General features: G+C 39.0%; 1 protein-coding gene across 2 annotated transcripts in view; it reads left to right on the top strand.

Moving 5' to 3' along the window:
- The first annotated feature begins 852 nt into the window (after positions 1 to 852).
- Positions 853 to 25,440, top strand: part of card11 (caspase recruitment domain family, member 11) — a 42,781-nt gene continuing 18,193 nt past the window's right edge. For both annotated transcript variants that reach the window (XM_053492395.1, XM_053492394.1), the window contains exons 1-7: positions 853 to 1,007; positions 20,063 to 20,280; positions 23,156 to 23,293; positions 23,485 to 23,807; positions 23,925 to 24,104; positions 24,230 to 24,376; positions 25,262 to 25,387. In XM_053492395.1, the coding sequence (XP_053348370.1) occupies positions 20,079 to 20,280; positions 23,156 to 23,293; positions 23,485 to 23,807; positions 23,925 to 24,104; positions 24,230 to 24,376; positions 25,262 to 25,387 (1,116 nt within the window). In that variant the 5' untranslated portion in view covers positions 853 to 1,007; positions 20,063 to 20,078. The remainder of the gene's footprint in view (positions 1,008 to 20,062; positions 20,281 to 23,155; positions 23,294 to 23,484; positions 23,808 to 23,924; positions 24,105 to 24,229; positions 24,377 to 25,261; positions 25,388 to 25,440) is intronic.

Genomic DNA, 25,440 nt, shown 5'->3' with positions numbered 1-25,440 from the left:
CCCTCTGTCCTGCACATTTAAGTGTTTTTTTCTGTTCACAGAACATCTGATTTAACTAATTAGCTAACTTACAAGCTTTTCTTAATTGCAGTAGATGTTTCAGAGCAGAAAAAAACTCGAAAGTGTGCTTGACAAAGGGTTCCACATTGACCAGGGTAGAGAACCAGTAAACCTGCATATTGAGGACACCTTCAGGACACATTTCATCCATCCATCATTCTACAGTAGGAACCTCTGTAGTCCAACCTGGGACAGTGGAGACCAATGGTGGCCATTGTATTAATTCCCATTTTCTGACAGTGGTCAACATTCTCCCACCTTTGGGCAGTTCGGGAACACCAATTATCCCAGAGTGGCCAGGGGAAACCCATCAAGCATGGGGAGAACATGCAAACTCCATGCACACAGACCCTGAGGGAATCGAACACAGACCCTTGAGGTGTAAAGTGACAGTGCTAACCACTAAGCCACCGTAATGCAGCATTAAAGCCTTTATCATCCGTGATTCTGACCTTAAACTGTATTGAGATGTAAAGACCTTCCAGAGACGAGCTTAGGGCTAATCTGAGCACCTCAAAAACACACCTAAAATGTAACAGATCTTGGTGCATACAACATTTTATTCCAAAACTATATGTGTGTGAGGGTGTGTATACTTCTTGCATGAATGTGTGTAAACATGTGATGTAAAGTTTAGTCTTATGTGTCCTAAAAACATCTAATCTGTTGATGTGTTTAGAGTAAAAAGTTTGACAGGTTCGAATAAGGTACGATTCTGATACAGTCTGAGACATGTAAGTTGTGTAACTCCGCCTATGAACACCCATACTGTGTGTGAGAGTGAGTGTGTGTGTGTGTGTTGGCGCTTGTCTCTGTTCCTCTCAGTCAAGTCAGGTGGAACTTAAACCCCACTCCCGTCTCCTTGCTGAGATTTGACCGCTTCGTGTGAGCCGCAGGAATGTGTGTGTCCTGCTGAAGTCAGTCCGGTCGCTCGGGAGCTTCTGCAGGTAAACGCGGCGGATTCTTTGTAGCTTTGATGTGAATCGGAAGTCAGAGGGGATTGTTACATTGTAGCGCGGCTCGTGCGTTTGAAGCGCGCGATGCGTATGTAGAGACTGCGCGGTGTTTGTGTTGAAGGGGGGCCAAAACTTCCCTGCTGTTCTTTTAGACGAATAGTTGGACTTCCCCGGCTCGATTAGTAACTCTTATTGCTTTGTTATGGCGAACATGTGACTAAAAGTCGAACAATGTGAGCTGAGAAAGAAAATGTTTTTTTTTTTGTTGTTTTGTTCATTTCTGGTGAAGAAACCTTACTGAAGGGAAACCAACCTGTAATCTGTGGAAACTCACTGAATCCACACTCAATCTTATCTGAAGGCAGATTTAAGCCAGGAAAGTCATTAGTTTGCTTTGTAAAAGCTCTGCCTGAAGTATGGGACAGAACCTTAACCTGCTGCACCAAAATATCAGTGAAATAAAATATAAATACACATAAATATATAGACTGCACATAATTAGTGACTGAATGCATGGAAATGTTATTATACAACACATTAAACTGGCTATATTCTATAAAGAAGAGCTTCAACAGTAGCTTCTCCAGTACTCCTCTGTTCAGTGTGGCACAGTGACGGTATTCTGTGTATTATACTCGAATGTTTAGTATGGTATTGTACTGCAAGGAAGTACTTCTACTACTACTCTCACTGAAGTTAAGGTAGAGCGATGATCACTGCAGGTCCTGATTCTCATTATGTTCAAAGTGTAAGTTTGCTGTTGGATGTCAAATATCTGATTACAGGTTATTATTTTGTACTAGTTATTCATTTTTCCCCATTCTGAAGGGATAAAAACTTTATTATTGATGTCGTTTTTTTCTAAAACAACACAGCTCCTTTACTACCTCCTGAAACATGAAATATTAATGAAGTCTTTGCCAGATAAAATTAGAGGAATAAAGCTTCACAATAGTGAGCATCAGCCCTCTACAAAAAAAAGAGAGAGATTGTATTACAGTGCGATAGGGATTGCAGGGTTTACTAGATTTTCCTGATGGAAAACTTCTTAAAGGTCCCATGTGGAGCCCTACAACAGTGGTCTTCTTTCACAGAAGGAAAACCTGTCTGGAAACATGGAACGATTAGCAGTCTGGAGATCCCTTGTGAAACATTTATTTTTGTAATAGTGCATGTTTAAGTGTCAGATTTCTGCAGTAGCATGCAAGTGTTATATTCGTTTTTAGATTTCATGCAACAGGAAAATGTTTTCCTTATCTTTGGGAGACTGCAATTTAAGTAAAATCTATGACGATGGAACCTAAGGAAAGGAAAATTGTCTGTGCATTTTGTGTGGAAGGGATGGTAGATCATAGTCACTCATAGTGATACAGGTGTCTATAAGACTGTGGATACAGAAGAGTGTAGATAGTACTCTGTGCAAAGAGTGTACGCTGTCCTGTGATGCTGCATGAGCAGCCGTTAAAAAAACACACAGTTGTTTTCATATGTTTCGAATGAAGCCGTCACCCACTGTGATGGTTTGTTGTCGTGTGAAATGGGAGATTTGGCTGGTGGATGGGTGACTGGCCGGTGGAGAAACTGCAGTCTGATCTGTTGAGCAATATTTATGAATCCATGTGAGTGACACAATTGTAATTGTAGGATTTCATAGTAAGAAGTAGTAGGAGCAAAACACCTACCCCTCCTCTTAACGTTAACCTCATTATACTTTTTTTATACGTCTCTCAGCGTGCCTCATGTTACAACTTGCAAAACGTTGTGCATGGCAGAACTTTCAATAAAACTGTCTTTCATCAGTTTATCAAAACAGTTCAAAAGTACAACTTCACTTATTTATATAAAAACATGTAGAAAATAAAAGTCTGGTACGATTTCAGCAGGTCTTATTCATGTCATTTATACATGAAAAGGGATTATATGATGCCATTTTTTCTTTTCCATTACTGATATTGAAACTGGGTGTATTTGATAATGTATGATGAACCACTAACCTTTAAAAGGAGCTACTTTTAGTAAAAACTTGACATAACTATCTAAAATGATTATAATCAATTTGTTCCAACACTGTTGGAAGAAACACTTCATATAGTATCACATCAACTCCCATACATGCTTTACTAAATAGGTAACTCCTCACAGTTGTTGTGTTAACCAGGGTGGATACGGCTATTATCATGTGACCTACTTTACATCACTTTAGCTTATATTGCACTACAAGCAGTTTGTCTAGACTCAGCACAGACACTAATTAAATCCTTCTTCTTCTCTCTCTCTCACTGATATCGATGTGATCCCAACAACTACTGTATGTTAGAGTTTGCTATCCCTGAGTACAACTATTTAATACATCCTCAGGATATAGTTATACTAATATATCATTACAAGCCAAGATGAAAGATTTTTTTTTTCTGAAATTGACATTGATATTGATATAAATATTAATATAAATACTACTAATAAGTGTTTAATTCCACTAGAGCTGATTTCCTGTCATGCAGTATTTCACCCTGCTTTCTACCCCGTCCTTGTAGATTATTCTACACCCTTTGATAGGAAATACTCTACATTCAAATAAGTCTGGTTCTTCAGTTCTTGTTTTCACTTCTTGAAAGGTTTCAGGAGTCTTAAGCATCAAGACAAAATCACTTCTTAATAGCTCTTTACACAAGCTTTTTCACAAGGCTTCTGCCAACGGAAAACAGCCATGTCTGAATGTTCAGTGCTTAAAATTCATTTTTTTGGCAGTTTCACTGTTACAATTTTGTTATCTTATACATAATAATCACATTTGCATTTAGCTCGTTTTTAACAGTAGAAAAATTCATTGCTGTGGAACTGGATGCAATTTATGCATGTGTTGACATCCAGGTTATTTAGGGTAATTTTTCATTTCAGTTTAAACTGTTTATGCATGGATGAAGCTTTTTCATTTCGTTTAGTTTTTCATTCGTTTGCTAGTTCTGTGCATGTTCATGCTTTGTCTTTTATCTATTACATTTTAAGATTCCTACTGCTGAACCCTGACACTAATTAGTATCTAAGTGCCTACTACTACTACTACTACAGTAATACCAGTAACACTATTCAGGCACTTTAGTTTTTATGCACATACAGGCTGCACCTGAGCATGCAGGAGCACAAAGGGTTAATGGAAATGTCATTTGAATAGCCGGTGGTGTGACAGACAAGGATCCTCTGTGAATACCGAACAGTTGCCTGATTCTGTATGCTTTTAAAAACCTAGACTTTGCTTAACAAATTGAGCAGCATGTCATGCGCCCCTCACGAAATCAAGGACGAGTTCCAGACGAGCAAAAATTCAATTTGAAACCTGTCCTTTATGACTTGACCCCACCTCGCTGGCCCCATTAACTCCACAACCTTCTCCGTTCATGGTAAAGTCACCGTCCTAGCAGTTCTTATTATTCACCTACTTTCGGACGTACTTCAAAATATCAGCTCCATGTGCTGCCTGGACATGTGCTCTCTTTCTTTTAGGGTTTATTTTCCCACCAAGGCTTTTTTTATTATTATTATTATTATTTTTAACACCCATGGGGTCATGTGTTGTTAAAATAATTGGCACCTTTTAACCAATTTCATAAAAGTGTGTGTCCTGTCAAGATTTGTGAGAATTAAATTGGGACATCGAAAGAACTTTAAGTGTTTACAAATTCCAGGCATAGTGTTCTGTGAGTGAGGGATAATAAGGAGTATCAGAGTTCAAAGACTTACAGTACAAACTAAAAGTTGCTGCTGATGATATTAGTATAGGGTTAGCCTAGAGGTAAAAATTTGCTGCAAAGCCAGAACACATCCAGCACTGTGCAAAGGTCTTGAGCTATCCCTCATTTCCTTATATTAATAGTAGAAAAGTAGTAGAAATAGTAGAAAACTTTGTTACAAAAAAAATGTTGTTTTAAAGTGCTGCAAATTGGCTAAAGATAAAATTTAAAAACTAGTTGTTTATGTAACAGCTTCGGCAGCGACCTCATTTCCCCTCTCGTCTGTTCCAACCCCTCAGCATCAGCAGTTACTAATCACCTCCTGATCATCTGTTACGATCTGCACCTGTTTCTCACTGGGTCAAGACTTAGGTTAGATGGATTTTTTTAAATGCTTGAATGATTCCTAGGTCACTCTGTTGCTTAACAAACACAAATCATTCCTCTGAAACAGATCAGGTGCAGGGCCTGGAGTAAACATGATGAAAGACAAAAAAGCAAGTAAGTCTTCTTCAGTAAGTCTGGAGAACTGTTCCTCAAGACGACGTTAAACAATACAGGTACATTTGGCTCTTTGGAAGCAAAATACGAAAAGAAATGGCTGAAGACTTTTGCACTGAACTGTTGTACAGTGTGTATGATTGTGTGGTTGTCCACGTGCCAGCTGACTCTTGACAAAACTGCATCTGTTTACTCTGTGTTGTTAACCACCGTAAAAAAAAACACTGCATTTTAGCGCAGCCTGACTCACCAGGTTAATAAAATATTATCTACATTTTTTTTAATCAAAAACATTCTTGGCATGTCTGATCATGCTTGAGATCATCCCAATTCTCCATGAATAGACTTTAGTCTACATTTTAGAGTGAGTTGTTTTTATTAGCTTGTGAGATTTTCTGTAACCCGCTTATAGGACATTTGTAATGTTAAAATAATATTAATAAAAACAATCAGTGATTTTTAAAAGCTGCTTGGCGACCATTGTTAAATGTTCTATATAAATAAACCTGAATTGAATTGGAATAATTAAGGTGCTGTGGCGCATCATGGCGAGAAGCAGATATTTCCCACAGTGTATTATACTCTGGAAATTTGCCCACATGATCATTTTTTATCATTAAATAATATACTTTTTTTTTTTTTTTTTTAGTTTTTATATTTAAAATATAATTCAGCATTACATATTTAGCTTTAAATTTGCTGGTCAGAATCACATCATTTGCTTCGACAGATAAAGTTCTAAACGCCGCTGTGTTTGTGTGTTGTTAGCAATGTGCTAGGCAGCTAACAGGTGAGTGGTGTGTATTTTTTTTTCTCAATCAGCAACCTGTATAATCAGCATTTTAGATTCAACAAAGGAGTATGTCTGTATGTTGATATAAGTATATCTTACATCTCAAAAGTGTGAATAATTTTGAAAGAGTTTTGCTTTAAACATCCCATATTTAAAAGAACCGCTGTTTACACTATTTTTATTATTATTATTATTATTGTTTTGTGTGTGTGGGTGTTTGTGTGTGTGGGGGGTTTTGTGTTTGTGTGTGTGTGTGTGTGTGTTTACCTTGCTGTGCATTACTTTTGTGTTCAGGAAGTGTGACTTTTGATTGTAGAATAACAGAACACAGTCCTGAGAGTAAACACTCCCTTTATGTCTCTATATAATCCCCTGATACACTAATGCACTTATCCCAGTGTCTTACTAGTGCTTGAACACCATCAAGGTAGAAAGTTTTCTCATGATTGAACTCCTTTAATGTCCCAAACATGGCTTGGAGTGAGGTCAGGACTGTACTGGGGACGAGGCAATAACAAGTGGCAAACTGTATTGGTTTATGATTGTGTAAAACCATAAGGATCAGGCGTTCCACTTGCTGAATGTTCACATGAGCGACTGCAGTGAGGCTCCGAGCCACCTCGGGCCGGGATCGTCATTCACAGACGTACGGACTTCTTTAAAACGTTTGTAACGTTGAAATGTTTTACTGCGGCGATGAGTCTCATTACTGTACTGTTCTTAAAGTCTTCTGTAAATGTAACAGTTTTATGGCTTCATTCATGAGGCATTCAATCATTTAAGGTTTACTGGTTACATTAAGTACAGTACATTAAGACCATTTATAAACATAAAACATAAAATAAGGATATATGGATATAAAGGGAAAACTAAGTAAGAAGCAACATCTAAACTCTACAAATATATTACAGGGAAATGTATATTTTATATCAAAATAGGTGTTTGGGCATATTCGCCCAAGTACATTAATACAAAACCTGTAGGCAGCACCAGCGTCGATGCTGTGGTGTTTTCAAAAATGCATGAACACCTTCTGGCCAATCAGATTTGAGAAAATTAACAGCAAAGAGCTATAATGATATTTTAAAGTCTAGGCATGTTTTAGACCTTCTAATAACCCGCTCTGTTGTTCTGGTTGTAGCACTTTCATTCGTCGAGTTGATTAGCTTCTCTAATTTTATTTGAAATATTTATTTTGGACTGCCAAGAAACTTTCATGCTCATCCAATCCCTGCTTTTAGGATTTTCTCATTATGAATACAGGTATGAATTTAAAATGGTGCTTTGCCTTGGAAAAAGTCATGCCTCGGTATGTATATATATATATATATATATATATATATATATATATATATATATGTGCGAAGGAAGTAAAACTCCATTATAGACGCTGCGGAATTTCTGATGTGATAAAGGGAAGAGCAGTTGATGTGTGTGTGTATATATATATATATATATATATATATATATATATATATATACTGTTAATGGCTCCTAAATGTGATTGTTGCTGTTTAAAAGTGTAATTAAGTCCGAATGGATTCAGCTAAATAAGTGATGTAGATACACGTGTGTGTTTTGAAGGTTAAGAAAATATACATGCTAAATAGGAAATAGAGATCAAATACAATTTATGGATGCAGAACGGCGGTTAATAGCTTTTCGTTCCAAGGAGTGAAATGTTTATTGTGCTTTAAGTCACCAGAAAACTCAATTATCAATGATGCATCCCCCTTCACGTTATGTGTACATGAATGCAATCCATTGACGATGGCGTTCACAGTTCCGTCAAAACAAACAGACTGAAAGCACTCACACGTCGGCCTCATTATTCACTTTACTTCATTTGTGCAGGAGGTCTCCTTTCAGAAGGATAAGACTACGTGAGCAGTTGCTTGTTTTGGTTTAAGCGTTAGTACAATTTGAGCTCCTGCAGTCTGGTCCTTTGACGGTCATCTGCTTCACTGCGCCACTGCTAATTCTGTCATACAGCGATCGTGCCTAAGCGACACAGCCACGCCCTGTTGTCTCACAGGAGTGTTACTGCTTGTTCGCTGCCGTTTGTAGCCCCCTTATCTCTGATCTGCACTTTCCTGAAGCGGCTGAAAAGCTTCTCGGCATCTCTGGCTCTGAGATGTGAAATTCTAGCAGTAGTAAGGGCTTGGTCGACGGAGGCCGCTGCACTGCTTCACATTGTGTTTCAGTTTCACACAAAACAGCTCACCGCAGCTCCTAAGCGCCGGTAGGCTGGAGGAGCAAGGCTGCAGCCCATTGGCTGGAGACGCTCTGTTGGTTCGTGGTTGTGCTAAAATCAGACAGGGTGGCTTGAACACGTGGTGAGCACTTCCGCTCGACATCACTCTCCACCACGAGTGCGAAACAGTTTCGGTCCCGGTCCTGGGGGAAGAAGATTGAGAGGAAACTATAGTGAAACAGGATAGAGAAAACTATCCGTGTGACTCTTTTTTTTTTTTTTCTCTCTTTTTTTTGTTCCAAAAATACAGCTTTAGCTAGAAAGAGATCAGATTGCACTCTGTCCAATCAAGTGCAGAAAAAAATCTTTAGGTCTTTGAGTGCACTTTTTCTCTGAGGTGCACGTCTGTAATCTTTTACACAGATAACATTTAAGTCTTAAGGCCGATCTAGTTTAAGCTTCATATTAGCCCACTCTCTTTGCTTGACGCTTTATTTGTGACAATGATGCAATAGAACGTTAGATTTTGAATCGGTTTTTTTTCGATGGTGAACCCCATCCTGGCGTCCTATAAGTAAACACAGCTTGTGAGAAAGCCTGCCTCCGCCTTTCAAAGCTTGATCTCACATGAAGAGGCGAGATTGAACATCTGTTCTCGAAATGAGGAAGTGAAGATGTTAGTCACCTCCTCCAAAATAAGCTCAGAGGAAACTTGGTTAGGGTTGTATTGTAAGCTGGGGGTGTGGGCAGAAGCCGAAGGTTTGTGCACCCGTCCGCGCTGCAAGTGTGAGTGCAGCTCCGTGAATGAGTCGGCTGAGTCACAAAGACGTTGTGCAGAAATTTGACAGAATGGTGTGTCACTTGTTATGCTAAGAGTTTGGTGTGTGTGTGTGTGTGTGTGAGGGGGGAAAACCCTGTGGATTGTTTCCAGTTAGTTATTACCTGAGCTAGAAGACGAAAGGGAGACGAAGCCTGAGTCTGATGCGGCTGATTAACATTTCTAACCCCATCGCCCCCCCGCTTGATTTCTACACATTTCATCGATTCCCTCTGATGTCCATCACCTTACTGTCCATCACATGACTCCGTCCTCAAGAGAACCACAGGGTCTCAGCCTGATAATCAATAGCAGGGACTGATAGTGCTGCTCTAACACCTGGTGTGACTTTTCTGCCAGAACCGGTGATATGAGTATACATGAGTATATTTCATGTTGTTTCACAAATAAATCAGTAAACAGAACTATACAGTTAACTTAAATAAAAAAAAAAGCTAAATTCCTTTAGAAATTCTTTTGGGAAAAAGTGCATTTCCTAAAAAACCAAACGATTAACAAATAAACTGTTTCTACAGTGAAAAGAAACTAGCTTTGGATAACATAAAAAAATATGAAATTTACAGGACATCACCTTCAGCAGTGCCTCTACAGTATTTAAACTCAAGTACAGGGTTCAGGGTGGGAGAGTCATACACTGTTCATACGTAGTGGACAAGTTCACTTATGGCTGTTTTAAAAAACATTAGTTAAAAAACTAAAATTTTACACAAAATACAACTGTTTGTATCAGACTATAATGAACATATTTTTCTTGAAATGAAAAATCTCTTTATGAAATCACTTTCTGTTTCTGTGCTTGGTTCATCAATTTTTAACTGTTAAGACCTGAAATATATATATTTATGTACAGTATTTACTGTAGGGGCCCAAAAATGTGTACACACTTCAACATGAACATTTGCATCAAAATTTCATTGCTAAATTTATACATCAACAAACTCATTTTAAACATCAAATGATGCAACTACTGACATCATTAGAGGAAATATCATATTTCACATTGCAGCCATAATTTAATTTGAGAATATCAGGAACATTTATGCAAAATAAAATCCATGCAGTTCTAAATAATTAAAAGCAGGATTGAGGCATAAATTTGTTTCAATTTAATTAGTTTATAATTTATATGTTTCAGGATATGCCTTTTGGAATTTAATGTTAACATTTTACAGTTTTAAAAAATATTACAAATTTATTTTATTTAATTTTAAATTTGAAAAATAAACTTTTTTTTCTTTCTTTTTTTAAACTTGCAATTTTTAATAGCTAGAGAATGGCATGGTGAAGAAATATTTGTGTAATAAATAATTATGTCTCATAAAGCTCTTGTTTTAGATTGTTCTTATGAGCGTTAAATCCTTGAGCAGGTAAAATGTCACGCCATGATGTCTTTCCCAACAATTGTTTTTTTTTTGTAGTCCCTTTTTTTAAACACTTTTGTTGTTGCGCAAACTGAGCTGATAAATTTTTGTATAATGGATCTGTCAGTAATCAGACCTGGAAAACATTTTAATTGTTTATTACATAAAATAAAATTGTGACTCTGGCCATCACTGAAGAAACATTCCATAAAAAAGTTCTGATTTATATAAAATTGTAATGTAGCTACTGAGAATATCTGTACTGAAGGAGTGTGGAAATACCTTCGTTATTGGGTGAGTATTGGGTGAATCTCCATCAGTACTGAGTTAGTATTTAAATAGTATTGTGTAAGTATTGGAGGTATCACCATCAGTACTGTTAGTAATCAGTGAATCACTGCCAGTTTTGAGCTAGTGACGGTGTTTGCTCGGTGTTGGGTTAGTGTTTGGTGTATCACCATCAACATTAAGGCAGTATTTAGTTATTATTGTCTTAGGATTTGGTGTATCACCTTCAATATGTAGTTAGTTTTGGGTTAGTATAGGGTGTATAAGCTTTAGTATGGGTTAGTATAGGGTGTATAAGCTTTAGTATGGGTTAGTATAGGGTGTATAACCTTTAGTATGGGTTAGTATTGGGTGTATAAGCTTTAGTATGAGTTAGTATTGGGTGTATAAGCTTTAGTATGGGTTAGTATTGGGTGTATAAGCTTTAGTATGAGTTAGTATTTGGTGTATAAGCTTTAGTATGGGTTAGTATTGGGTGTATAAGCTTTAGTATGAGTTAGTATTGGGTGTATAAGCTTTAGTATGGGTTAGTATTGGGTGTATAAGCTTTAGTATGAGTTAGTATTGGGTGTATAAGCTTTAGTATGGGTTAGTATTTGGTGTATAAGCTTTAGTATGGGTTAGTATTGGGTGTATAAGCTTTATTATGGGTTAGTATTGGGTGTATAAGCTTTAGTATGAGTTAGTATTGGGTGTATAAGCTTTAGTATGAGTTAGTATAGGGTGTATAAGCTTTAGTATGGGTTAGTATTGGGTGTATAAGCTTTAGTATGGGTTAGTATTTGGTGTATAAGCTTTAGTATGAGTTAGTATTGGGTGTATAAGCTTTAGTATGAGTTAGTATTGGGTGTATAAGCTTTAGTATGAGTTAGTATAGGGTGTATAAGCTTTAGTATGAGTTAGTATTTGGTGTATAAGCTTTAGTATGAGTTAGTATAGGGTGTATAAGCTTTAGTATGGGTTAGTATTGGGTGTATAAGCTTTAGTATGGGTTAGTATTGGGTGTATAAGCTTTAGTATGAGTTAGTATTGGGTGTATAAGCTTTAGTATGAGTTAGTATTGGGTGTATAAGCTTTAGTATGAGTTAGTATTTGGTGTATAAGCTTTAGTATGAGTTAGTATTGGGTGTATAAGCTTTAGTATGGGTTAGTATTGGGTGTATAAGCTTTAGTATGAGTTAGTATTGGGTGTATAAGCTTTAGTATGGGTTAGTATTGGGTGTATAAGCTTTAGTATGGGTTAGTATTGGGTGCATCATCTCAGTGTAAGTTACAGATCATCAGAGTGACACATCAGTGCCTGTACAGTATTTGTGTTGTAACTGAGGGCCAAACTTAATATGAATTTAAACAAAGTTTTTCATTTTTAAATTTTAAACAAAACTTGCTTTATAAAACTGCTGCATAAACTTTAAGAAACCATGAATCTATTAATTAAAAATGACATGGAAATTATTGAGTTACTTCATGTAAAATTCATGTTGCATGCAGTAAGAAGCCGGTTTAACTTAAACCGGATTAAAACCTTACTAACTGGTGTGATTTCCACACACACTGAACGGCGGGCTGTGATCCGTTTGTCGTCCGATCGCTATGGGATCCAGTCAAGTCAGTTTAATCACGTTCCGACTGTCAGGTGTTTTCAGTGTCTAAACAGAATCTTTAAATGCAAATTTAATCCAGATGTGTGAGTGTGTGACATGATTAATTTAGAATAAAACGCTACACTGATTCCCAAGATATTAACATTAAGGGCCAAAGTTTCCCTCAAGTAAAACATGGAATAAAAATAAATAATAGTAAAAATGTAAACAGTATGTTTAGGTTAAAGTAATTAAACAGAATTCAGTGCAATACTTACTTAATGTGTTTTAATGAAATAGAAATAATATCAATATGTAAAAACTACAGAAGGTCAGAATTGTTTACACAGTACAGGTTGATCTTTCAAACTGAAAGTTTCTGTTTTGAAAGATTTCAATATTTAATACAAAATGTTTTTTGTTGAGTAAAAAGTCCAATTGAATTTCTACACAAAGGTAAAAGTTTTTTTTTTTTCATATTATGTACGACTCCCTTTTGCTTTAAATGCTTTGTTAGATTGTGTAGAAACCTGATGGTTCTTGTTTAATTATCAGGTTCTGTTAAAGATTTTGGAAATTCCTCTTTCTTCTTTAATGATTTATATTAAACATTTGGCTCATTTTCCTTTATATATTAAAAAGAAAACAAGAAGAATAACATAGACGAATAAAGAGTTCTGTGCGAAGGTCTTCAGTCCACTCGTTTCATCATATTCTGCTTCCAGAGATCCTGATCTTCCTGTATTGTATTAAATGTAGTTTTGAGGAACAGATCTCCAGGCTTTCTGCAGGATTTTTCTGTCTGCATGTTTTTGTCCCTCATCATGTTCACTTCAGTCCCTCCACCCTGTACCTGAACATTTTCAGACCAATCTTTTGTGTTTGTTAATCTACACAGTGACCTACTGTATGAATCATTTAAGAATAAAAATAACATCTAACTTAAGGCCTGAACCAGTGAGAAACAGGTGCAGATGATGACAAATGATCAATATTTTCACAATTAACTAGTAACTCTTACTGGAAGACCAGCTCATGTAAGAGAGGAGACTAAAGTCGATACACACACACATTTGCATGAGATACTGTATGTTACTGTAATTCATATTAACTGTGCGCGTTATAAATGTTAATGTACAACTACTCAGGTGCTGGAGACAGAATGAATCCTCCTAGTTCATGCAGGAGATACAAAACTCTTTAAATTACACTAGTTCTGACGTGCTGCTGTTTTTTTACAAATAATATAGATATTTTTCCTTCCTAATTAGACCTGAGTTTTAACATTTTCATTAAACCTTTATAACCCCATGAGCTCTCGGTGTCTCCAGACTCACATTCCTCACTTTGGTTCAGTAACTACAGTGAGTATAAACCCAAACCCAATTTTTTTAATTTACAGGTTTTTGTGATCTTAGAAATTGTAAGAAGAAATCAAGACAAACCCTTTCAGAACGTTTCCTATTTTTTTTTATGGTATATAGTTTGTACATGAATTTCAATGCGTTTACTGAGTATCGTGCTTTATAATGAATATTAAGTTCGGGAGTTAAAGAGTTAAATGCCTAATGCTCGGGACATTCTGTATCATAGCATGACAACGTAATGTGTTTGTGTAAAAAAAAAACACAAATAAAATAAAAAGGTTCAGTTGTGTTGTAGCGACACTAGCCAGAGAGTGTGAATGCATCATACCCTGAACACACACACACACACACACACACACACACAAGGAAAGAAAGAAAGAAAGAAAGACTAGTAAATCTCAGTAGTGTAAAGAAAGAGAGAGAGAGAGTTTTAATTTTGAGAGATCAGGGAGAGAGAATTGCTAAAAATGGACTTTTATTGTATGACTGGTACTACTGCTTATTTTTATAAAGTAATGTGAATAATCAAGTTTCAGTTTAGTTTCCGTTTTCATTATGTATATTAAAGTGTCATGGCTTTTTATTATTAAACTCGTCACATAATGAGTCGGGAAATGAAAATGGGCCATTGTCATAGTCTCATTTAACTTCAGTCTGGCCTTAAGAGGACAGTGTGTATGTGTGTGTGTGTGTGTGTGTGTGTAAAAGACCCAATCTGTCCTTAACATGCATCCGATCTGTGGGCTTTATCAGATTTATGGCAACAAGAGATTAAAAAGAGAGTCCTGTGTGTGGGTCTGTGAGAGTGAAGGAGAAACACAGCAGGACTTACACAGCTCCGGGTGACCAGGTGAACAGACGGGCTGCTCCAGGTTCAGGAAATAAACACACAATGGACTTCTGCACGAGTCAGGGATATCCTACAACAGATCAGAACTCGGCCGGATTGTCTATGCGAGAAGAATTATTTCCAGACTCCCCATGCGCTTCTCAGCGGTTAACCGAGCTGCTCGGGTCATCTGCGGTCCTCCTCCGAGAGGTTGTGTGTAAAGGGATTCTCTCCGAAGGAGGGTGTCATCGGCGACGTCTGAAGCTTTCCACTGACTCCACCTTTAAATGTCACTTTGAGGTATAAATCATTAATGTGATGAGTAATAACTCTTACTGTTAGAAGGCACTCATATCCTCCCAGGTGTCTGTGTGTGTGTGTGTGTGTGTGAGAGAGAGAGAGAGGTATTAGGCAGCGAACATTTGAAAAAGTTGATGTGTAGTTGATGTGTAGGATCTGAGTGAATTTCACAAGAGCCAGTTTGTTATGTCTGGACGACTGGGTCAGAGCTCCCCAGAACAGCTGGTATTATGGGATGTTCTCCGGCTGCACTGGTCAGGACCTACGTGTCAAAGGTACTCCAAGGGAGGAAAAAAAAAATGATGAACTGGCGACAGGGTCATGGACGGCCAAAGCTCACTGATGCTCGTGCAGAGCGAAGGCTGACTCTGATCCAACAGAAGAGCTACTGTAGCTCACATTGTGGAAAAAGTTCATGCTGGTTTAGAGACAAAGGAGTGGCATCACAGTTGGTTGTGTATGGGGAGGTGCGTGGCTGCAGACGGGTCAGAGTGCCCCTACTGTAAAGGGCGTGTCCACTGGAAAAATAGGGCTTACAATGGGCACGAGAGCATCAGAACTGGACTGCATTAACTTTTTCGCATTTAAGTTATTTCAGTTTCTTCAGTACTTGGGTTAATCTCTTCTCCACCAGCGGAGAGGGAAAGGGCGGAGACAGTGTAATGCCCAGGCCGATGTTCGGCTGGGAAACCTCAAGATCCGTGTGGATGTTACTCTAACACATACCACCTACTGTATCCAAACACTGTTCCTGACCGAGTACACGACGTCATGGAGAAGGTGTTGCCTGATGATGCACCCTGATACACTGCACACATGGTTCAGCAATGCTTTGAGAGTTTAAGGTGGTGATTCACCCTCAATTTTTTTAGATTCAAACTGTCAAGACAATCAAGTGTCTGTGGGATGTGCAAGTCCGACCCATGGAGTCCCCAGCGGATGTACATAAAGGATCTGCTACTGACCACCTTCAGAGGTCTAGTGGAGTCCATGTGCTGATCCGGGACCAGGGCAGGGTGAGACCTCCTCAATATGATGCAGGTGGTCATAATGTCGTGGCTGATCGGTTCTTAACCTTCATATCTACAGCAGTGTAGAGAGCAAGACACACTCCTTAAACAATATCGAAAGCATTTTCTGCAGCTAGCGTCACTGATTACACGTCCTCCACCCACACACACTTTATAAATAACCAGGTTTTCCATATTGAAAGGTTTAATATAAATATTCAGCAGCACTGTCACGAAAAATATGTAGCTGTATTTTTTTATTGCCACTATCTACAAGTCGCCCTGTCACACACGTTTACCTTAACATTTATTAGGAGATATTGTCTACAAGGACCGAGTGGCTCATAAAAATTTAACAGCATGTGTTTCAGAGCCTATAGCTATTTATAAGGCTGTCTTGCTAATCCTGATCCACTAAAACAAACACCTTGTGTCGTGTCACTCAGAGTCGCTCGGCGCGTGTAGAGGAGTCCGGTCGAGAGGGAAGAGGCCCACACGTTTTCCTGACACCTTGTTTGCATTTTTATGGCCCTTAACTGAGATGAACTGTCCGGACTGAATGATGCAAGTGTTGCACGTTTAGTTTAAGCTTGAACTTAGAAGAATGCAGCTTGAATATTCAGTACATACGGAATGTTAATAATACTGAACCATTTCATTCAAATGAACTCATTTTTTGGTCGCGGCTCACCTTTAAAAGAAATGAGAGAGTCATTTTCGTCCTGCCTTTTGTTCCATTTCAGTGCTTTTCTCAACCGTGCCAAAAACAGAACAGATGCTCGCCAGAAGTGCTCGTCTTTTGGTTATGATTCAAAGTAGACACAAAACCTCTTGCTGTGTTTCTTTTTGTGTGTGTGTGTGTGTGTGTGTAAGTGCCTTGCTGATGTAATTCACAGATGAACCTGCAGGGCATGTGTTCCTCTCCCTCTCTGTGCTGATGTGCCATCTGACTTCTCATGGAGTATTTCTCAGTATTTAGGCTAGAGGGTGAATTTCACCATTTTTTAAATTTATTTCAGCATAATTCCCTCATCGAGCATTAAAGTTGTGCAAAGTCTTCAGAGGAAGCATGCTCCATTGTAGAGACACACTTATGATAGAAACCACAAGTTACGACATCACCAAGGAGGAAGGAAGCGTCCCTGAGATTTGGGGTTTTTTCACAGCTACAGCTGCAAAGATAATATAATATAAAACAAGTTTATAAGTTTGCATGTTGAAAACAGAAACTTTAATTTATTTTCTTTAAAAGTCCCATATTTTACTATTTCTGTAGCTATCATAAATGTGTCTCTACAATGGAGCATCCTTCTTCTGAACAGACGAGCTACTGTAGCTCACATTGGTGAAAAAGTTCATGCTGGTTCAGAGACAAAGGAGTCGCATCACAGTTGCTTGTGTCTGGGCAGGTGCGTGGCTGCAGACGGGTCAGAGTGCCCCTACTGAAAAGGGCGTGTCCACTGGAAAAATAATATTTTATAATATTTTACTATTCCTGTAGCTATCATAAGTGTGTCTCTACAATGGAGCATGCTTCATAGTAACACAGCACTCTGTGTGTGTGTGGAGCTTCTCCATCAGGAGGTCACAACAGCAGGAAGATCTGATTAGTTTTCTTGGCCGATACAACAGGAGGAAAAAGGAGAAATATCAGGGAGTGACTGATGACCTCTGGCTCCTCCAGATCAGGACAGGAAAGTGACCAGTCAGTCAGTGAAGTCAAGGCACTAATCACACGTATGCTGTTTGAACTCGCATCGCTTAACTGCTTAAAGATCTCTCAAAATAAAAGACCTTCACCTGCTCAATCCTTATACCTTACAATCCAGGGTTCTCAAGCTTAATATTCAAAGTTCCTATCTGACCCTATTCAAGGTCAAAGGTCGAGAACAATCGGTGATGACTTTTATTAAACTTTCTTATAAATTACAAGCAATTATGTGCATTTGCGTTTAGGACAGTCTGAGACAAAATAGTTTCAAACTCAGTGGAAAAAATGCCACAGCAATCAGACACTTAAAACAGAACAACTCTAACTTTAAAGCAAATTACATTCAAGTGTGAGAAAGAAGAAGCTAGAGCAAAAGTAATGGCACCGCTTGAATGCAAATTGTTGCTTGTCAACCTTAACAGCTTCAACTTTAAATGTTAAGTTTTCAAGTGTTTTAGAAAAAAAAAACATTAACTACATGAAATAAAAATCTTCACTGACTGATTTTTATGCCGAAACAAATGAAATAAGCAAAGTGTATTTGTTTTGATGCCTGAATAAACCAAGTGACTTTAACACAAGACGCTGTAACATCAAGACCAGTTTGCAGTAAAAGTTACGCGATGCTCGAACTAGATGGAACCTCTGACCTTTTCTTAGTATATTTGAATTGTGGCGTCGTCACTGCGGAGGGGACGAGATACAGACCGACAAGAGACGCAGAAGTCTCGCTGCTCGTAGGCTGTCAGCGTTTCCATGACAACAATTTGAAGCAGGGAGAAGATTAAGCTTAGCCTTAATCTCAGGACTGGATCACCGTAACCATCTCCAGACTACAACCACTATTTATTAATAGGTATGACATGTTTTTATTTTAACGTAGGAAACATCACACCAGGTGCGAGCTTGGTCCAGACTGAGATGTCCCGCGGTCCGGATATAAAAGTCGCAGGAAGCTGTCGGTCCTGATCATCTCGTACAGACAGGCTGGATGTAAAGCATCCAGAGTTTATGTGGATCAGAAAGACTTTGATCGCTGATTAACTTACAGCACACCCACAGTTGTTCATCGGTTACTAAACACGCTCAGCCTTTCTGCTGCAGCTGGTCGAAGCTCTCCATCTCCATCTGTCAGTTCTTCGTCTGTGGGATGTTGGATTCAGGATGTCGAGATCACAGACTCACTCACGTCGCTGTGTAAAACTGTGGATGATAGACTAGACTACTGGTCATGTTAGTGATGTTGATAGGATCTTGGACTAGGGTTTAGTTACAGGACGGTAGTCTTAGGGTCTGGGTGTAGCGTTACTGAACGCTTTGCATGAAGAGAGAATAGGAGTTTGTAGACCACGTCTGTATAACTGAACTGTAATTAATATAGAAGAGTTAAGAGCTTACAACAACAACACACACACATACTGTACACACACACAAAACTAAGGTGTGTCTCATTTACATGCAGTTCTGCAGACAAGCCAGGTTTTCCTGCACAATTTCGGCTTAAGCGAAAACCACAACGTCAAACTGAAATCGTTTAAAAAAATCTAAAATGTAATTAAAGTTACCGTTACATTCAGGATTAGTGAACACGATTAATAACCCAAAATCCTAAATGTATTTCTTTCCTTCTTTATTTATTTACTGATTATTTTATTCATTTATCATGCACTTTTTGTCTGGAATAAATAAATATCATAAAGCTCATAAACCATCTGCATGTTTCCTTTCCAGGAAAGTGCACAGTATTTATAAAAAAATTGCCATTAATTTATTTATTCATATAGGTTTAATATAATAGCCCACATTTGTTTATATAATTTGTGTATATATATATATATATATATATATATATATATATATATATATAAAAGAAACAAGCAGAATAATAAGATGCACTAACGCAGTACTGTTTTATTAGCTTCCTGGTAATGAAGTCGGAGGCCATGCGGATCCCAGTTATGACATTTTAATATCATCGAATAAGATGTTTTGTTGAATGCATGTTCTCTCCCTATTTCTATATCATTGGATATATATTTTATTATGAAATTCTCAGACCAAAACAAAAAAAACCCACTATTTGGTACATATCCGGTTTCCTCCGCATCTCTACGAACACTCGTAACTTTCCCCGTAAAGATAACCGCGTGACTTTTGGTGCTAATCGCTGACTGTGGATTCAACCCTAAGGCACCAGGTCATTGGAAGCAGTTTCTGTTCTTTCTGCTGAAGTACCGAGTGAAGGACAGCGACAGCAGACTTCTATCTGACTGTAGAAAACTTTTTTTTTTTTACTTCCTAATAGATACCATCTATCTATCTATATATAATATAAATGTCATATAAAGATCTTTATATAAGCCGGAGCTGAGTTGGGGTCAGAGTGCAGGGTGAAGGGTCAGCTTCTTGCTCAAGGTCTCAACAGGCTCAGGGTTCCACCTCATGCATAAGAGGGGCGTTCATGTCAAACTGGGACTAAATGTTCCCTGAATGTATATACTGTATATCGTATATGTAATTTTTTCTTTTCTTTCTGACATCAGACCTCATCAGGGAGAGATGGAGAACGGAGGGTCTGAAAACATCCTGGATGACGAGGAGGTGCTGTGGGAGAATGTCGAGAAGAACCGCTACATCCTGTGTCGCTACATTAACCCCCACAAGCTGACCTCCTACCTCAGGCAGTGTAAGGTCATCGACGAGCAGGATGAGGACGAGGTGCTGAACTCCTTACTGCTGCAGACAAAGCCCAACCGTGCAGGTATTGTGTGTGTGTGTGTGTGTGTGTGTGTGTGTGTGTGTACAGTTTCACACCCCTGAGTTTCTGCAGTGTGTTTGTTTGTGTCTGGGAGCAGTCTGGTTTCCCGGACCTTCTCCTACACTCTCATTCAGACAGCGCACCCATTCCGGTCTGCTCTGACAGCAAGACTAAACACTATGGAATATGAGAATGCAAATTCTACGCAGAAAACATTTACATGCAAATCGCACCATCAATCAGTTACTCAGTCACCACATCTCTCACTGTGCTGTTCCAGTTGTGTAATATGATGATGAATGGAGGCTTTTAATCCCATGAGCTCCTACTGCAGCTGCTCTTCTTTTTTTTTTTGAGTGTGTGTGTGTGTGTGTGTGTGTGTGTGTTTTGTTTTCAGTGCACTCCTTCCTGAACCACAGTATTTTTTTTTTCGGCTTTTGAATAGCCACAGGCAAATTAGAAAATTTCTCCCCGGGTGCAATATTTTTTCGTAGCCTGTGTTGTCTTACTTGAAGGAAAGAATCACATCAGAATTGGTTTAGATCTTCCTCCATTTAGACAGCTCTCTGGTGACTAATGCTGTGTTCCTTGAGAATTTGGTGCATCTACATCATTTCTCTTTGTTCTCAAACGTCATGTGTATTTCTGATACACCTGTTTACAAAAAAATATAAATACAATTTGCAGGGAAAAAAGCACTTGTTAAAGGCTCATGGTGGTGGGGGGGGGGGGGGTGATGGGGGGGGGTGCGGGTGTAATACATTTGCATTTATTCATTTGGCAGATGCTTTTATCCAAAGTGGCTGTCAAGCGCGGCAGAATACCATCCAAATGTCTTGTATTAAAGCAGCTGACGGCGCTATAGGACTAATCTTAAAGCGATCATCTAAACACAGGACAGATGAAGCAGGAACTGGAACTTCAAATTAAATTAAACATGAGGTGTGGAATAAGTATTATAAAAAACACATTATGCCAACATGTGCGTATTGCAAGAACAGGGAAAAGGGATAATCTGGGTTCGTCTTAAATCAAAATGAAGGTGCATATGAGTATATTACAGTAGGTTTTGGTTGTTATAAATTCGTTCTGCTCTGCACACTGAGCGTTAAGTTTCTCACCTGGAACGCGATCATAATGTACATAATCCGGGTCAAATTCCACACCCCTCGTTCTGTGCAAAAATGCATTCCAAAGTTATTTATAATTAACTTTACTTACATTGTGCAGTACTCGTGTTCCTGGTACGATTGAGATTAAGATTCAATTATTAGTCACACGTACCTCACAGCAACTTGTTTCAGTTCATTTTAGCAACGCGTTTCAGAAGTATTTTCGCGGAGACAGAGATGGCTGAAAGTGCACCCTGTTTATTTTCTTAATTTTACAAAAGCCCCAAACCTCCAAACTTCTGATCAGTAACTTACAGCCTTAAATGCTCTTGAGTTCAAGGTCGTTGTGTAGACCAAGAAAAGATCAAACAACCAAGACCTAACGTGATGTAAATAGATAAAATTCAAATAGTGTTGTGGTAGAGGTTCGCTTGCTTAAATTATGTCTTTTATGGAGCATTCGAGTAGAAGTGTGATATATTGCTTTGCAACCTGCTCACGTGATTTTATACTATATATCGCCCAAGACTTAATCGAGCCATTTAGTTTTACCCCCTATTGTGACCTCATATAAGGAGATGACCTCCCCTGGCTTGTTGCTCACCTCCGCCCAGCTTTCTGTTCCCCGGCACGGTGTGGCTCAGCAATATCAGGTTGACACGGATTTTTTTAACTTGTTAAAGAAATAGTAAAATATGGGACCCTTAATGTGCTACGGGGCATTTCACACTGCACTGCTAACGATATAAACAATGCAATAATTGTGCAAAATAATATTAAGGCCATACTGAAAGTAATGCTATTTTTTTTAAATTAAGATAATTTGTTCAATTTGCACGTGTTGGTCCCCAATTCTCGAATCCTCTTTGAAAATCCCCTTTGTCACAGTTGATGGCCTCCCACTGTGTTTACAGGGACGACACAATATTGATAGAGCAGTGTTGTTTAGGGAAGTTTAAAGAAGGGGAAACCAGCATTCAAGACAACCACGCAGTGGGACACTGTCAACTGCAAAAAAGGGGATTTTCAAACAGGATTCGAGAGTAGGGTTCAATGATGGTGCAAATGCACGGCTTGTGATGGATACTGTGTTGAGTGGAACTTACATTTGCACAGCTTATTTTAGTTAATAAAAAAGGTTTTGCCCACTCTTGTACTGACTTTTGTGCCGTCAGTTAAATGAAGTTAATTAGAGTGTTTTTTTTTGTGCGCAAAGGTCCTTGTGAACCTAGCTCACTAAGAGAAGAGGAGGAGGAACTCTTTATTTGTTTTAGTTTATACCACAATAAAGTACATTCCTTAACATATTCCACCAGTTTGTTAGGAAACTGGGATGGAAAAGCAGGGTCAGCCATGCTACAGCGCCTCTGGAGAAGAGCGGGTTCAGGGGTCTTGCTCAAAAGCCCAACAGTGGCAGGTGCTTGGGCTTGAACCTAATGACCTTCTGTTCAGGAAGCGTTGAGGAACCACCGCTGCAGCACTGCCAGATGAATAACACTGTGCCTGCAACTCCCACTGTAACCTCAGTAACCCAACATAAATCTTGTTTTACTGACTTGATTATTTTTGTTTATCAAATAAAGAGCTTTTTTTTTCTTTTCTTTTTTTTTGTGAGGGTCAGCCAAATCCCAATCCATGCATTAGTTTATGGGTTCATTTCATCTTTAATTTCATCTGCATTGCATAAACGGCTCCAAAAGCGCTTGAAATGAAACCCCAGGAAATCATAAAGAGATTACATGTTTGTTTTACATGTTTGTTTTTAGGTCGACTGCTGGATATTCTTCACACTAAAGGCGAGCGGGGCTATCTGGTATTCCTGGAAAGTCTGGGGCTGTACTACCCCGACCTGTACAAGATGGTCACTGGCAAAGAACCAACTCAGAGTTGCCCTTATATCGTTGGTAGGGATGATCCTAATGCTGTTAAATAATAAACATTTAAAACTAAATCTTATTATCCACTCTTGTTAACTTTTATTCATCTCCAATACTTTAATCATGTCACTCCATTTTTTTTTCCTTTGTGGTAGATCTGTGTCTTGTAGAGCTTTTAAAAAACGCCTGCCTGTCTGTGTATCTCTTTGTGTCTGTAGAGGAGGACCCTGAGGGTCTGACCCAGTTCCTAATGAACGAAGTGATGAAGCTGCAACAGCAGTCGAAGGCCAAGGACGTACAGCGCGTGGACATCATGGCCAAGTGTCGCACGCTGGAGGACGAACAGAAGAAGCTGCGACTCGCCAACCAGGAGCTGCACACCTTCCAGGAGCGCTATAACAAGATGAAGGAGGAGCGGAACAACTGCAACGATGAGCTCATTAAAGTAAAGGATGAAAATTACCAGCTGGCCATGCGCTACGCTCAGCTCAGCGAAGAGAAGAACATGGCGGTCATGAGGAGTCGAGACCTGCAGCTGGAGGTCGGAGGGGAGGGGCTAATCCCTAATCAATCTTAATCAGTTTGGGGTTTTTTTGGTCAGGACTCTTCGAATAGAAATGTGGAAACTTTTTAATGCTTCCTTGCCCTTGCTTTTCAGATTGACCAGCTGAAGCACAAGCTGAACAAGGTGGAGGAGGAATGCAAGATGGAGAGGAAACAGTCTCTGAAACTAAAGAACGATATTGAGAACCGTCCTCGCAAAGAGCAGATTTATGAGCTGGAGCGAGAAAATGAAGTTCTGAAGATCAAACTCCAGGAACTTCAGTCTCTCATACAGGTCACATGTATTTCCAGCATATGAAAAGTGCAATAAAAAGAGAAACAGTGCAATAGAAACTTTCCTGGTTATATCATTCTGTCACTCATGGTTTCTTGTGCTTATTTTTTTCTTCACCTCTGCAGCCCGGGCCGTTGACGGACTCAGACAAGGCCCTCCGGGACATCCTGGAACATGACCGGCAGGAAGCCCTTGAGGATCGACAGGAGCTGGTGAACAGACTTTATAACCTGCATGAAGAGCTGCGGCAGGCCGAGGAGCTCAGGGACAAGGTGATGCCCGCTGCGCTGTTCCGCTTTATTTCCTGTTTGTTCCTGTTCACTTCGGCTTTGGTCGACGACTAGATGACTTGGTTTAAATGCAGGTTGTTACAGGGCTTCAAACCACAGTGCTCATAAATTCTCAATTCCTATTGGTCAAAAGGAAGTGATTTATTTAATTTAATCTATAACAGGAGCTCTTACTCCAGGGGAAATCACAGATTCATACAGTATAAACGCAGAGAGTAACAATAAATACGCAGTGACAGACGCTGTGGCAGATGCTTCACATAAAGGGTTTAAAAATAACATGCAGATTAATTTTGTAAAATTATCAGCTTTGTGCTCGTAACGCCGCGCACCAGGACGCACCGCGCCGCGGACTATTAGCCCATAACAGGAGTGTCTTAGCTGTCTCGAGCAGTTTTCACCACTTCTCTCGACAATGTCCCGAGTTAAGACACGATCCTGTCACAGCTTCGGATAATTGGTGAAATATTTTTAATCAGCCGAAGCAGTTCCTCTTGTAACAATAGACCTAGACTCGCTGAAGCTCTCTGCCCTGTGAAGTCCCTCTTTCAAAGTGCTGCGTCTTTAATTAGCAGTGGTTTCGACCTGGCATGCAAAAAGTGTTAAAATTCAGGCGAGGACAGGAACTTGTCTTCGACGGAAATAGCACAGAGCTTTTCTCACATTCTGTCTCTTTTTTTTTTAAGCATGAAAAAAAAGAAAGATGAAAGTGTAAGTTTAAAGCACAATGCCACTTGAGACTGAGAGTTTCTAGTCTGGAGGTGCCTTAGAGCTTTGCTGTGTGCTGCATTATATTAATCTCATTTGGGCATGTCTTCCCTTGTGCCCTGGGTCACTGAGATTAGAAATGTTTGCTTTCATCCGTAGTACCTTGAGGAGAAGGAGGACCTTGAGCTGAAGTGTTCCACTCTGATGAAGGACTGTGAGATGTATAAGAACCGCATGAACACCATCATGTTCCAGCTGGAGGAAGTGGAACGTGAACGCGACCAGGTTAAACATCATAATACACTTATAATACGTTTATTAACATAATTACTAGAGAT

The sequence above is a fragment of the Clarias gariepinus genome, chromosome 3, assembly GCF_024256425.1.
Source record: "Clarias gariepinus isolate MV-2021 ecotype Netherlands chromosome 3, CGAR_prim_01v2, whole genome shotgun sequence".
Taxonomy (NCBI): Eukaryota; Metazoa; Chordata; class Actinopteri; order Siluriformes; family Clariidae; genus Clarias; species Clarias gariepinus.
The sequence above is the reverse complement of the archived record's forward strand: the minus strand, read 5'-3'. Positions and strand labels throughout refer to the sequence as shown.